General features: G+C 34.6%; 3 protein-coding genes across 6 annotated transcripts in view; 1 reads left to right on the top strand and 2 right to left on the bottom strand.

Moving 5' to 3' along the window:
* The window catches only part of LOC6644456 (LIM/homeobox protein Lhx3), a 41,775-nt gene that overhangs the window by 2,681 nt on the left and 22,905 nt on the right, over positions 1 to 16,189 (top strand). The gene's annotated exons all lie outside the window — the stretch shown is intronic.
* LOC6644457 lies at positions 3,838 to 4,542 on the bottom strand. The gene has a single exon (XM_002067002.4). It carries the CDS (start codon positions 4,540 to 4,542, stop codon positions 3,907 to 3,909), a length of 636 nt encoding a protein of 211 aa, XP_002067038.3. The 3' UTR covers positions 3,838 to 3,906.
* Positions 4,481 to 4,951, bottom strand: LOC26530061. Of its 3 annotated transcripts, none has more exons than XM_023176610.2 (3): positions 4,886 to 4,951; positions 4,605 to 4,825; positions 4,481 to 4,547 (listed from the first exon to the last, which is right to left on the bottom strand). In XM_023176610.2, exon 2 carries the CDS (start codon positions 4,823 to 4,825, stop codon positions 4,610 to 4,612), a length of 216 nt encoding a protein of 71 aa, XP_023032378.1. In that variant the 5' UTR covers positions 4,886 to 4,951; the 3' UTR covers positions 4,481 to 4,547; positions 4,605 to 4,609. The 3 variants fall into 3 exon arrangements, with proteins under 3 accessions (XP_023032378.1, XP_015033607.1, XP_046866684.1); XM_015178121.3 differs by having other exon boundaries at positions 4,487 to 4,554; positions 4,886 to 4,945; XM_047010728.1 differs by having other exon boundaries at positions 4,487 to 4,554; positions 4,901 to 4,929.

Below are 16,189 nucleotides of genomic sequence, written 5' to 3'. Positions count from 1 at the left end.
AGCACGTGGCAGAGGGCATAGAAATGAGCATGACTATAACTACGACTCCGACTCCAACTTCAAATTGCAACTCTCGACTCGATGTGAGACGATTTTTTCGAGTGGGCCGGGATTTTGTTTTGGAACACGCGTAATTACAAACAAATAAATACAAGGTCTATGTGAAACCACACGAAATTGGAGAGTTGAGGCTGCTAAAGGCCACGTGTCACTAAATATGCCGAGCTGGAAAAGTGCGTACCCAGGGTGTTCCCAATGGAATTGAGTGACGTGCGCCGGGACCGAGACCGAGCGTCGTGCAAAAACGAGCAGAAAAATTGAATTATGCGCTTGCGGTGCTTCCCCCCACCACCACCACCACCAGCACCAGCACCACCAGCACCAGCACCACCAACAACAACCGACAACCAGAAACCCATGCCATACCCCATCTTATACCCCGATCTGTACCCATTCCACTTCTCCATCTCCTTTACCCTTCAACCGACAATCGACAAATATTTTGTTATTTGCACATAAACATATTTATCGAGTTTTCGGTTTACTTGCCTGGGCGAGAGAAGGTAGAGAAATGAAGGGGTTGGAGGAAGGGCTGCACCCACGGGTGTTTTGTTTCACCCGTTCTTGTGTAGCTCCTTTTTTTGTGGGCCTGTCAAAAATTGTGTAAATATGTTTATCATTTCCACTTGCCCATGTCCATATACCCACCATGACCATGGTATTCCACTGGCATGCACTTAGCACTAAGCAAACACTCCCGATACCCGCTTCTCTCCCCCCCACACGCACACACACAAACACACACACACATAGTTCTCTCTCAGGATCAAGCCCGCACCCTCAAACCCCTCAGACCCTCTAAAAGTCGAATGGCTTGCGCACTTGTCGTTCAACTGTTTGGCCGCGTGTCGTTCGTTAGTCGTTCTTGTGTGGCTTTGGTCTTCTCCCCTTCCAACTCTTACCCTCCCTCACCCCTCCCGCATGCTTGTCGTCTGTTTTAGTATCCGAGTTGAGCGTTAAGCGTATCCGTTTTGGCTTGTCGGTGTTTCCTTTATTTCTTACTTCCCATTATCATCCTTCCTGATTCTGAGGCCTTTGGGGTGGAATTTATTTTCTAGTGGGCTTGGATAATTTGTCATAATGTCAACAAGCGATTGATGTCTAATGCTGTAACAGACCTAAGATCGCTCAGAACGCTCAGAACTTGTTTCATTGAATAAAATTGCAAATATGTGAAGGGCTCAATTAACCCTCTAAGGCTCTTGAGTTTTTAATCGATTGTCATAAGACATAACAAACAATGAAAACTAATACTGTTTTGAAAATTTTGAAAATTTATTTAAGTTAGGAATAAACAAATTAAACTTTTTACATTAAATAATTTCCCAAATGAATTAGAAAATGGTCAGAATTAATGATTATAAGTATCGATATGAGCTTTGAAATTTCTCAATAAGAGTCATGTATTTATATTATTAGTAAACTTAGACACTATCGAAACAGATAAAAATTTTATTATCTGAGTAAGTACAAAAACCAGAGGGCCGGGGCTAACTTCGCCCGCGTCAAAGTTTGTATACCCTTGCAACTTTTATGGTAACTCTTTCCTTACCTATAGCCATCAAAATGGAAAAACGCTCAAGCTAAAAAGGTTAATGTTTGCGAAAGAACGGCCTACAATCTTAGCATAGGAAAAAACTAAGATATTGATCAAAGTCACTGTTTTCCACCGATCGTTCCTATGGGAGCTATATGATATAGTAACCCGATTTTTATCAAATTCAGCACAGTCATTAACAGATATATTAAACTAACAAATGTTTAATTTGAAAACAATCGCGTCAAAAGTAACGAAGTTATTGACAAAAGTCACTGTTTTCGAAAGATCGTTCCTATGGGAGCTATATGATATAGTCACCCGATCTCGATCAAATTTGGCACGGTCGTATATATGTGTAATTAACTCACCAATATTAAATTTTATGACAATAGCTCAGAAAATAACGAAGTTATTAAGAAAAGTCACTGTTCGTGACTTTGTCATTTGTATGGGAGCTATATGATATAGTGATCCGATCCGGCTGAATCCGAGATATACAACGCCTGCAGTATATACAAGCCTACATGCAAAATTTCAGCTCTGTAGCTCTTACGGTCTAGGAGGAGTTTGCGTTGATCCAGACGGACGGACAGACGGACAGACGGACGGACGGACGGACGGACGGACGGACATGGCTATTTGAACTCGTCTCGTCGTGCTGATCAAGAATATATATACTTTATATGGTCAGAAATGCTTCCTTCTATGCGTTGCACACTTCTGACCAAAATTAATATACCCTTTTTGCAAGGGTATAAATATGAGGCTGTCTGAGTAAGCAAAGCAAATATATCGTCGACTGTATTAAAATCTAGTTAGGTTTTTGGGAACCCGTGATTATTTTTACACTTTATTAACATTATGAAAATGGATCACATAACAAAGATTGACGACTTCAATGAATATATATTTTGATAAATACTTTTATACTTCAATTTCTTTTCATGAATGTGTTAGAGAACTCAATAAATTTCTTTAGCCAGTTAAAAAGTGTATTTGTTCACAAGAATATTCTATATATACAATATTTTTAAACTATGTATATTAGATATGTTTTGAGTACAGTTTTTCCTCAATTTACTATTTTTAATTTTAATTGTTTTCTTCAAATTACTTAAGACCCGAAGTATTTCTACTCTTGTTTTAGTTTAGAACATTTTGTCAAAATATGTATTTGTATATGCCACCGAATTTTACTTATTAGTTTAAGCCTGCATAAAATGACCTTGATCCTTTTTTGAGTCATGAATAAATTTTTGTTCGCATGCCAAAAATAGTAAATTAAAGCGAAAAGTAGATGGATTAATAACTTAAAAAGAATATTTATCAGGATTATCTGACTGATTATTTTTAAAGAAATGAATAAGTAGATAAATCTGAATATTGACAAGGTTTTTTTTTGTTAACATTATCACGAATATGGATTAATCGATAAAGTCTTTAATTGCCCGCACTGATAATGTATGTGTATCTGGACTTTACTGTATCTATGGATAAAATATCCCCTTACGTTTATAATATGGATCTAAACGGGATTAATCGTAAGATTTAGGAACTTATATCAGATATTAAAGGTGATCGTTGGACACGATTTTTAGAGTCTTCAAAGAACTTTACACCAAAACTACATACATATGCTTTAAATGAATATATTCATAAAGCAAATAAAGCCTGTGAAAGACTTGAGACGAATGCTTCAATCCAAATGTAAGTAGTTCCTGCACGTGGGTATATTGGAAAAAAATGTATTTCAAATGATTCATTTTCATTAATATATTATTACTTTTATATTCAATTTCCTGTTCCATGTTATTCAAGTTCTTACGTTGAGTATTTCGACAGGAAAATAAAAGGTAGTCGAAGTAAACAAAAGAATTCGATATATAACTATATTTTATATAGATATTGATTTCTATCTTATATTATTTATTTGATTTTGGAGTCTTCTTAATAAATAACTTAAGAGACAAATTAAACAATTTTGTTCCTTTTTATATCTTGCACAACACGGTTTTTATAGTCAATTCGGTCCTAGAGTTTCGAGAAGCCATTTAACTCATAACTACTCATAAATTCAAGTGACTCCATTAGTTTTTCGAATTCCAAATTCTACAAAACTCTTTTGATCAAGTAAAGTGACCTTTTAAGAATCATGTATCAAAAAAGTGGTCTATTATGTAATAAAACGATATGAGAAAGTCATAATTAGAAAATAAGAAAATCGTATATTAACATTGAAATTTTGATTTGAATTAAATTTAGTTGGCAATCATTGTCCTTCACCTTCTGGGCTATCTTTTTCTCCTCTACATATAGTGATAGGCAATCAAATAGATGGCGGGCCTAAAATCACCTGCTTGATGAATGAAAGCAATCTCATTGGTCAATAAACGACGTAGATCCCAGCAGATGCCCTCGATCTGTTCACATGTGGCATTGGCATTAATGCCTATGTGAATTTCACGTAAGAAGTTCCCTAGCGGTGGCCCAAAATTGATTTGGAAACTATTATAAGAGCTGCCGGTTAAGGTGTAACTGCTTTCAGGAGAACTTCTGTAAATACTTTCGGTCGTATAACCCGATGTCTCAGAATCATCTATAGTTAGATGAGAGCTGCCAATAGTACTAACGCTGCTCGAATGACGAAACGATGTAGGGGAGAGAATGGTGTTTAGATCTTGAGTTTCCAGAGATATGACCGATTGTGAGGCAGATAGTTCCAACTCCAGATTTTCCAGACTTTCTGTAACATTTTCTTCAGATTTGGATTGTTCTAGGTCACTGGGAACTGCTAGAGATGTCTCGCTCATGTCCATACTGCTCTCGGATATAGTATATCTTGGTAGTCTCTTCTTTGCCAGGGCAGCTTTCATGTCAATTGTCCATGTACTGGGATATTTCTTCTCTAATTTATGGTCTTTTGATTGCTTCCTGTTTAGCATATTTGCTGATATCTAGGACAATTATATTAAGCTGGATTACTATCAAAATAAATGTTTCTTACTTGGCTTATTTCGATTTCATCTCATATGTGGGAAATTTAATCTTAAGCGTGGTATCAGAATCAGTTTGAAGAGAAAATTCATCAATTAGCTGGAGTTCAGAGTCTGTGCAAGTTGCCGCATCGTCAGTGAATTCAGTTTGGGTATATGAATTGAAAGTCCGATGAATTTTGGCCAAATCGCGACGAAAGGCGTTATAGGCTTTCAAATTGGTATCGGTCATCTGTGTGAGTGTGCGTGTATATAGAAGAATTGGCAAGGTCTTAAGATTATAGGTCTTTACATATTTAAAACTTGCCGTCTTTGTTTAATATATCTAAATTTATCCTAAAGCCAAAAAAAAAAGAAAGAAAAAGAAGAGAGAATTCTATCTCTTCTAAAGCAAAAATTAATTTACAATAAAAGAAAATTTACAAATTTCAAAATATCTAACTTTAAGACAGTTAAAGCACAGAGTCTCCATTTCTCTCTCTCTCTCTCTCTCTCTCTCTCTCTATCCAAAGTAAGAATAAATGGAAATCTCAAAAGCAAAGAAAGGAAATAAGAAAAAAAGAATACTAAAATGAAGATGGTCCGGAGTCCGGACGCCATGGCCAGGAGCCATGGGTAGGCCAAATTGTGAAATCAGTTGATTTTGTTATTTTAGCTGGTGAACCTGCTGCTTGCCGTTGCTGCTTATTGTTTGCTTGTTTTTACCATTGGCGTCCACATAAATCATTTTTTCGCCATTTTTGCCATATTCCCTGAGATGATGGCAAAAAGTGGGGGAGAAATACACGGGCTGCCATCCGGCTCATTCTGCCCATTCTGCCCATTCTGCCCATTCTACCTCATTCTGCTGCATATTTTATGGGTTTTCTCCATTTTTTGTTGTTTGTTGTTTTTGTTTCTGGGTCGAGGGAGGACTGTGCGCTTAGCATCGACGACAGCTTTTTGACTAGCCGGCCTTCTGGCTGGCAGGTAAGCCAAGTGTCTTCCCCATTGTACCCCCAACCAACAATCCTCCCTACACTCACATTTTCCTGTCAGTTCTTTAGATATATATTTTTTATATTTTGGCAAAGACTGTTTTACCCTCGGAGAATGTTCAAGTTACGTTAAGTAAATAATGGGGCGTTCATATGACGTTGAGAGTGTGTGGGCGTGGGATGTTTTGGTGGAAAGACGCTATACAAATACATACGTCTACAAACACATACATATACATACATATACACTTAAGAGTTTGTGTGTTTGGTTGTGTTTTTTGCCGTCAACTGTTTACTTTTATATTTCTTTCTTTGCTTAATAAAATAAAATAGGAAATGGGAAATGGAGAATGGAGAATAGCTGAATATCGTGGGTAGAATGGTCCAAAGGGGAAACTGTGGCGTAAAGTCAGCTGTTGTCTTTCGAAATTCCTTTTGAACTTATCGCAATTGCAAAGTTCTAGACGATGTTTATGCGTCAGAATTGTGATAATGAAATTTTCATAAATTTCATAAGATATTTACATCAGTAGCGACTTATATTTGTTATTTGTTTTTGTAATGTTTTCTTCATGTTTTCTATAATTTAGTTATCTTTAGTTATTAGTAAGAACTTACAACATTATATAAAATGTTGAACGTTAAACAAATTGAATAATAAAATAAATAAAGTGAACAAAATTAAGAACGCTGAAAAGAGAAAATTGCAAATTCTTCTATAATAATTCTATATCAGAGAGTCTGCAATTAATCCTACCTCATGATTTTTAAAGTTTTAAGAAAATTCTAACAAATTGATATTTTTAGATGGTTACGTAGTTTTTTTTGGTTTAATTTTAAAAGCTACAAAAAATGTTAAGTGATAATAAATATCGTAGAACCATATTTCCCACACTTTACTGGATTATTTAAAGGAATTATTTTTAAGGGCTACCTCAGAATTGGAAATTCAGATTGGAAAAGCCTTGCGAAATGAGTTAATACGTACAATTCCTTTTGGCCTTGAAAATCACAAAGAAAAAGTTTGAAAGAAAATATATAAAAATTTAAAAATTGAATCTTAAAATATTGTCGACTAAAACCCTGTAATGCCAAAAACAAATCTCAATTAAGTAAATTTTGGATACTTTTTTAAAAATTTTTTGTCAACTTTAAATTTTTGAGCCCTAGAAGACTTTTCTGTAAAAATTGTTTAGTTGAAAAGTTTTCCATTTTATAATAAATCTATAACATACAGATATAGGGATACGAATAGACGTATAAGGATGAGAATATAGATATCAAAGACTAAATGTTACATATATATTCATAAAAAACTTATAGAAAAACAAAAAAGTTAAGTAGTTTGAGCAAATAAAGGAAGTAAAAGTAATAAGTAGAAACAAATTTTAGGTGTACAAAAAGTTCTTTAAATAAAGAATGCGTAAAGTAAAAAATGAGTAATGCAAAGATAGGAAGTTAAATCTCTTTTCTATCTTTATACAAAAGAACAAGGGAAAGAAAAGAAAACTAGAAAATAGAAAAAGAAAAATAAATTTCTTAAGAAATAAATGCAGCAAGCTTAAATGGATAATGAATAAGCTTTAAATACCTAATATTATAATGCCTAAAACTTAGCATAGAATACAAATTCCAATGCACTTTTCTCCCTATTCAAATGGGTACTTGATAAAAGGTCTTTAACTTTATAAAGTTCATATCCCTTAACCATAAATAATCGTCAAGCATGCCAAGAAATATAACTTTACAAAGTACAGAACTTTCAGCCACAGGAAGAAAAATAAATAAATATATTTTGACGTGAAAAGTTTTTCCGCTGCTTTGCAGATATGGAAAGAAGTAAATATATCTACATACGTGTAAACAGAAAGCACTTCACTCAGACAAATATACCTACTAAAGAATCTATATATGTATTTATATTTGGCAAAATGGAACTGTATACAGAAGATATACATATACATACATACAAATCGTTTACATGTGGGCAAAAACCAACATTGCGATGTGCAATACAAAATCCTATATACATACGTGAATTTTTTTGCGTATTTGTGCAGCATACTTTGAGGCTATGCCAAGCCTCTAAATGGAAAAAATAAACCCAAATGGCAACTCGCATTCACGTGTAGACTGTATGTAGTTGATGCTGGTGGAAAATACAATATCCCGCAGCGAACTTTATTAAATTACACGATTTTGACAGTTAGCAAGCAACAGTCTCTGCCCCCAAATGTAGAATGCCTCATCCATAACCAGAGACTCCTTTTGCCTCATTTTATCTCTCTCTTTCAGTTGATACGCAGTTTTCGCCTTCGTGCAAGTGAAAATCATAATTTTTCTTATTTTATGTAATACACTTGAAGCTGGCAGTCACCCCAACATTTTTTTTTTTTTGTATTTTCAGAACATCCCTCCAAGCTACCAGCCCTTTTCATATCCCCCTGTCCGCCCTTCAAGCATCTGTATAGAGTCACAAGTTGTCTGGCAACGCAATATTCCTTGGGGGCCGGTTTAGGCAAATAGAATGTTGGCAATAACCAAATTTACAGAGATACTTTACATTTCCAAAACGCCCAAGCCTAAGTCGAAATCTTGACGATACATTTTCCTCTTTATTTTATTTTTCTTTTCGGCCTGCGGTTATGGTTACGAGCATTTTGTTTTGGTATTGCTTTGGCTATGGTCTTTTAAGGTTTTGTTTTTAGTTTTTTTTTTTGGGGTTTTTATCATTCCGCAATTAGCGTGCTCATGTCCGTTGCGCTTATCGGTTTCGGTTCGTTCGTGGTAGTAGTCGGTAGTCGGAATAAAAGAAGACAAAACTTTGCCCAGTTACCAGATATATACTTAGTACCAACTCCCTGCCAACTGTAAATATTTGTACATCATTTCAAGTCGATACCTTGAACGATGATAACGTCGAGTCGCTTCGTATCAGTGTATCTGTATTTGTATCTATATACACACACACTCACATAGACAGTCTAACAAACACTTTGGGGTACCATGGAGAAACATGTTGGAGCCCATGGTTATCTAGTTATACGGGAATGGTACAAGATTTGCCCATTGAGACGGTACATATTGTTTACACTTTCCACCGGTTACATGAACTGCTACAAATAAATGTGTATCGATAAGAACAAGAACATGAAGAGCGGCTGTCTGCCGATATGGTACTCACTAGTTACTTGCCACAAGATGTTTTCCAAATGCTAGATAGCCAGACCACGAAAATTAAGAGTCTGAAAAGTCACCAGAAAAGATTCCCCTTCGGAAATAATCAAAGGTATACTTTGTACTTAAACTTGTTAAGTGACTACAATTTTCAAACGTTTTATTTTTGGGGTTATGGCAAAGGATTTATCTGTATACAAAGTCAGCGTTTTTTATAAAAAATATAATAAATAAAAGCTTTTTAACTAATTTTAAAATTTTAATCGTATTTGAAATGTTTTTTGTTGGATTAAAAGATTCCTGTAAACTTCATGAAGAGTAATTTGTGTCTAACTTTGTCAAAAATATAATAATATAATAATAATTGGTGGTGTTTAATTACATAAAACAAAAAAATAGGCAAGATGTATCTGTAATTATGTATCTTTTAATTTTTATTATCTTTAAAAACCCAAAAATTAATTTGAAAATGCTTAAAAAGAATTAAATTCTTAAATAACCATAAAACGGATTTTGAAGATAATAAGGAATTAAATTCTGGAATTTTTGTTGTCAATAAAGTCTATCAAATTTTTATATGATTTTTATAAATAAAAAAGTATACTTTATACATATATATGTACATATATATGTTCGTTATACATTAAAATTCTAAAGTACAAGTTTTCATATTTGGCATTTAAAGGTATAAGAACTACATACAAAGGACTACAACTGGATCAAAAATTAAGTGTTAAAGTAAATTTAAAAAGTTTTTTAAATTGTCAATATAGGGAGTAATGTGGTTTTAAAAAAGAACCAATTCCAAAAACCCTTTAAAAGACGGCTAATCCTAAATTGAAAACAAAGATTAAAAAAGTCAAAACAATAAGCAACTCAAAGCCATACAGTAAAAAATAACTATTTGATAGTTTTCTTCAAGAATAGCAAAATATCAAAATAAAGAAAACAAAACTGCTGTTCTATTATAGAACTTCTATATATATGGCCACGACTGTCAGTAGGACTCTATACAATTTAACTGTATTGGTTTATGATATAATTAAGATATTTTAAAGGATTTAAGAGTGAAATGTCAATGGACAAAATATCACAAATCTAATAGACGACAACCACATTTCATTTCCACATCAATTTTCAAGTTGAAAGTAATGTTCTCCCTATAGCCTGACTGACAACCAGAATTCTATGACTCTGTCTCGCCAATTTTTGAATCTCATACCCAACGTTAAATGAGGCCTATTAACATGAATCCGTTTTGTAATGCAAAACGCACATGAAAAAACACAAGAGAGAGGGGAAAAACAACAAATAAAAAATGCTTTTCATGTGCCACCCTCCTCCGAGTGAATAAAATGACTCGCTTCTCTCGGCAAGTCCTTTTTCGCATTTACAACCCTTGCAAAAAGCAAATGGTCCTTTTATTCTTTTATTTTATCACTGATTATTTTCCACATCGCTATGCTCTTTGTCTGGCCTCAGTCTTTTGTTAAAACATATCTAAACAGGTGGTACCCAGCAGGTGGCTGTTGCTGCTGCCGTACATACATAGCTTTAGCTACTAAAGTCACAGGAACCCGTAGAAAGTTCTCCTTTTGTCTCATGAACCATGGGTCGGGGTGTCCAGTGTTGGGTGTTGGTATCGCTGTTGATGTTTACCTTTCAGAGAAGGTTTTTGATTTTGGTTCAAGTCAACCGCAAATTATTAGCGTAATCTATTTACACAGTTGCTATAATTGTTGCTAGGCCAGATCAGAGAGACTGAATCATCAGAATTTGAAAACTTGACAGCCATTTGCCATTTTTGAGGGGATGGACTTTCCAGACAATATTATTTTAGACACGAGGTAAGATAATCGAATCGGACAATACATTCTGGTGTTTTCTTTTTTCTATTGAGTGATATTTCTAAATTGACAATTTGACGTAGTTGTACATATAATAGTTGCGTCCACTTCTATATGTGGAAATTTGTCATTATAAATCAATCGAATTTCCGATATATCAATATAATGACAATAATAGCCACGATTACTTAACTTATCAAAAGTTTATAACTGAACGAATTGTGAAAGATTGCGCATAGAGTGTACATATGGACGAATGGTGGGATGAGCCGTGATAGCTGGTTGCAAAGGTTGAAAAGGAATATCAAAACAAATAAACAAATATACGTAAGTTAACGAATGACAGATACCCTGGTTAATGTTTGAACAGAGAATATTAGGTTTAGTGATGTATTGGCCAGGACAGTCAGTTTGTCCATTGAATCATGCCAGATTATTTCTTTTATTCTGATCTATTCTTACCAAATGGAAATTGGTTTCTCTTAATAATGTCTATAAATCTGGTTTTAAGGTGGTATGATATAGTCATTTATATGAATTTCTTACAAATTAAGCAACAATCGACATCAAGAAATTGTTAAGATATCGAAAATATGCCATAACTGAAGACAAGATAACTTATACCATGTTATCGATATTTTAAGCAATTAATCAAATGATGCCTTGTTACTTACAAGTTGTAAGTTAATACTGTTATCTACGTCATCCTTACTTAAAGCTTACATGACATTATACGTTAAGTTATTAATATATTTGGAATATTGTGTTTCTATCAATTAAATTATCGGATTTTGTTTTGAGAAATTAGCGATCTGACTGGTTAATGGGCATAAGAGCGGTTAATGTTATATACGTCTTAGATCAATGGGTACTGGGTATACCTATATTCAATGGAGTACGCTGAGCAGTTGGTCACTTGAAAGAAAACGGCTTATCAGGATGATAAGCTAAGGTACGGGTTACCCCTCACACAATATCAGCTCCCTTCCATTCAAAATAGATAAGTGTCACTCGACAAGGCATATGAAAACAAAAACAAATGTGAAATCTGAGCAAATGATAGAAAACCCGAAAGAACTCCTTCTTCGTCTGTGCAACCGTTTTTTAAGTTTGTTGTGCCATGGACGAAGACTTCTTAAGAAATGCCGCTCGGTGTCTCTTTCTTTTTCTCTCTGTCGCTCTGTCCCTCTGTTTGCTAGAGAGATATCTATTTATTTGGACTAATTTCGAAAAGACCGAGCCACTTGAAGGTGTCAAACACCCAAGTTGTATAACCTCACCAAAGGCATACACACTTACCGTTCAACTATATCTATGTGAGTGTATCTGTGTGTGTGTGTGTGTGTGTGGTTAGGGGGACCCACTCATTTAGTAGGAGAAGAGCTTACGAACTACTCCAATGCTTGAGCTCTTGTTGAGTGCCATAGACATAGTAAATGTGGCACTGATTCTGATTGCATTTCAAGTAGCTAGATTATAGGGCAATTTAGTAGAAGCAAACAAAATACACACATATATGTGTATTTATTTATATAAAGATCAGAGTTACTACTAGTACAGTACTTGGGATTTAAGTCCAATATAATCGTTTATTAAATCTAGAGTAAAGTTATTTGTTGTCTTTTGAAGTTACCGATAGAACAGTTGGGGTTGTCTGCCTGCTAGTTCAATGATAATGCAATATTTACCCAAGAAGATGAAAAGTTTACCCACAGTTGACCCAGTAAGGGAAGTAGGGGAAGGGCAATAGTGATAACATGAAGGTCTTTTAGAGGCACTCTCATATAACATGTGTATGTAACATAAGCATTATGATTCTTATACATACCTTCTAAAATTTTATATTAGACTTGAATATATTTGAATCAGGTCACAAGATCTTTTGCGAAACTTTAGTATTATGATAATTAACAAAACTATCGGTTCGGTATTATCTTTAAGAAGGTATAATGTCCTGATTATAATGAGTTTAAAACTCGTTAAACCGAAAGCGGAAACAGAGTCATATCTTCTAAAAGGTTCTCTAATGCATTTAAACGATTTCTATTGGACACAGAGTCAGAACTAATTAATTTTGACCGTGTAATATTCCATTACAAATTCAGATTTCGGGAGCAACATAGTGCTAGGTCCACAGATTATTGAGATATATCTCCGGAGGCTTTGAGAAAAAACCTTTCCCATCATCCCGCTTTTCTAATAATATACGACTATATGTATATCTATGTGTATAATAACTCATATAATCACAATAATTTTCAATAATCCTGTCTTACAGATTGCTTGGATTCTGCAGATAAAATTAAATGCCTTTAAGTATAAACTAATCCTATAGTCTATTGATAATATTTATCACTAAATTCCCCCCCAATAAAAGAATAGAATCTCTTAACCACAATCACAGGCTGACAAACAGATTAATGGTTATATTTTTCGCAACCTGCTCTAGCAGTCGGTTAAGCATGACCGTTTCCTATATATGTATGTAAGTACTTCAATAACTTCAATTCGGATCCATGGATTCGACCTACGTCCATTGACTTGAACGTATGTCGCAAATTATGTGACGTTTTGGCGTTGAAAGCGTTCACTGAACAAAATGATTTTATTGCATGAGCGAGCCTTTCGGGGAAACCACTTGAAACCATTTGCCCATATGCTGCCATTTGTGACAAAAACTGCACCAGGACACGCTATAGCAGGGCGGGTGATGGAGGGTGGTGAAGGGTATGAAGATGAGTACGAAAGAGATCAGGGGTTAGTTAGGAAGATGCTGCTGGCAATGTCGTTTGTTGTCGTTAATGCCCAATGGGTGGCAAATTGTTTTTTATTATCGGGCGAGACAACAATCCCCCCACTCCCACTCCCAACTCATCTCCCACCCCATCTACCATATCCCATCCCCCTCTGACTGTGTGTGTGTGTGTGAAAGAGTAAAGCTTTCAGTTCTGTGTCGATTGCGTGAATAAAACTTTAATGGAACGACACAAATCCCATCGTTGTCTTTGGTGTTTCCTAATGCAAAGTAATTGAGTGCGAAAATGCCATCGGTTTGTCAGTCGGGGTTTCTTATTCAGTTTTTTTTTATTATTATTTCGTTCTTTCCTTCTTGGTTTCGTTTTTTTTTTTTTTGTTATTTACGCTGTGTGGTCTTGCCTTGGAATTTTTGATACTTTATGTCCCGACACATATTTTAAGGCGTAAGCAAGCATAAAGAATGGCGCACACAGTGCACTTAAAATGCAACCCAATGGGGAGTCAAGAGAGAGAGAGAAAACGACTTTTGACAGAATATAGTATATGGTACGTACATACATATATATACATACATACATATGTGTCCATATGGATGGAGAAAATAGAAAAACCCTGCAGCTGAGACTTCTCGCCGCCCACTGTCACATGGCGCTCACGTAAATACTTGATTGCACGTCTCAATATTGTGCTGAATCTCAACTGAAAACTTGCAGCTAAGTTGACTTTATAGTCTCGATTTTTTTGTGCATGTTTTTTTCTTTTCTCTTGCAAAACGTGACCATGCAGTTATGGGTTCAAGGAATACAGATTGAATGGCCAAATGTGTGTGTGGCACCATAAATTGTGTAAGAAATTTTATTAGGATCTTGTAAATTTCAATTAGAACAGTAAACGTTGAAAAACTGAACAAACCAAAGAATTTTTTCTTAGGTGTTTTAGCCCAGAATGGCTTTCGAGTTTTTTTAATTATTGAGAAAGTATGAATTAAAATTGGTTAAAAACGATTCGCAAAGAAAATAGTTTTTAAAAACTTTAAGCATAAATTTTTCGTGTATTTCGGACTGTCACCGATTTCAAAATTTTGTATATCAGTCCAAATTTGAATCTTATAATGGCATTAAGCTCTTGGATATTTAAAATATTTTAACTTCGATCCAATTTTTGGTTAAAATTGGCAAAACTTTGATTTTTAAGGTTTTAATTAATGCATTCTTTAAAAAATTTTTTTTTATTATTTGTTTTCCCCGACAGAATTTTCGTAAATTTTTAACCGATTTCCCGAAGTTATTATTTAATCGCAATTTAGCACATTTAAAAATCGAAATTAAACACTTGAAGATTCTAACAAATTATTTTAACCTGGTTTTACGAAAAAGTCCTATTTTTTTGTGAAAAAGTGACCAAAAATGTAATTCCTGAATATAGAGATAAGCATTTTTCCATAACTCCACTAATTGACTAGATTAGAGATTAATGAAATTATAAATTATTGGATTATTTTGCTGTTCTTTGGCAATTTTTGTCTCGCAAAGTAAAGGGTTTTTATAAAGCGCCCCTTAAGTAGCCGGGTCTTTAGCAATTACTAATCCTGCTATATGGCTAATCCGGCACTGCTTGTAGTGCATGCAATTTGTGGGATTATAAATAAAAGACCCTTTTCGATCCCTAGTTTCTAAGGCAGCTATATCTTATACCCGACGAATTGTTAGACTTGTTACCAAATAGGTAATAAAACGCCTAAATAGTAAGTTTCAATCGAGTAATTTTTTGATTGACGGTGTTTACTAAATACTCACAGACATATATATCGACTTGTCTTCTTCAGAAATGTACATCCATATATCAACTTGGTGCTTAAATCCAAATATCGATCGAAACTTTTATTCTTTCAAGGGAAAGGTTATATTTTCACCATATATGTACGTAGTTTTGAGCAGATATAAACTCATCACCAAATTTTATTTCAGTATTTAAAAATATATATAATTATGTTTTTTTTTAATTCAAGGTGAACTATTTGTGTGTGCGTAATTTAGAAAACGTGTTAATATTTATTTTGAATTCAACCATAATCAGTCTAAAATTAACTATTTTAAAATGTGACAGTCATTTTGTGACCAAATGTAACAAATGGAAAATTGCTTTTAGCTACTCTTTAAGTTACGAAACATTTTAGAGAGTGTGTTTAGGGAGTGTGTCTGTTTTCTAGGAGCTCATTAGGAAGTCTTAAAGAACATCATACGGATACGGAGTAGTCAATAAGAAATAAAATGGAATAAGTAAATGGAGTAGCCCTACCAATCACGTATTCAAAGGGTAAAGAAGTCCAAAAGATGTCTTTCCAAGGTGGACACTGCCGGAAAAACTAAACTAAAACATGTATATCTCTCCTTTTTTTTTTGTTGTTTAGTGTTTTATTCTGTAGAAAACTTGAATCCCTGCATCCCTTATTTCCATTAAAGGTCTACGCCTATTTATTTTTCCCCCATTTATCCATTTTATGTCCGTTTTTATAAATATGGCAACGTCCATTTTTGTGGCTGATAATTCAACAAGAGGCTGGCAGGCAGAAATAGCTCCACCCGCCTCAACCCACCTCCCCGCCATCGTCCTGTCATATCCTTGCCAACACCCCCACCCTTGAGAGTATTTTCAACCATTTCTACGCCATCTTGGCTTCATCAAACGCACACAAAAGCCCCTATAAAGGCAAAGCCAAGATAATGGCAGTCAGCTTTCCTCTTCCATCTCTCTCTCCCTTTCCCTCTTTCTGTCTCTCTCTTTCTCTCTGTCTGTGTTTGTCTCGCTTTTTCTACTCACTACGGTTTCGATTCAGCA

Source organism: Drosophila willistoni (genome assembly GCF_018902025.1).
Source record: "Drosophila willistoni isolate 14030-0811.24 chromosome 2R unlocalized genomic scaffold, UCI_dwil_1.1 Seg167, whole genome shotgun sequence".
Taxonomy (NCBI): domain Eukaryota; kingdom Metazoa; phylum Arthropoda; class Insecta; order Diptera; family Drosophilidae; genus Drosophila; species Drosophila willistoni.
This window is presented reverse-complemented; position numbering and strand designations above follow the sequence as displayed.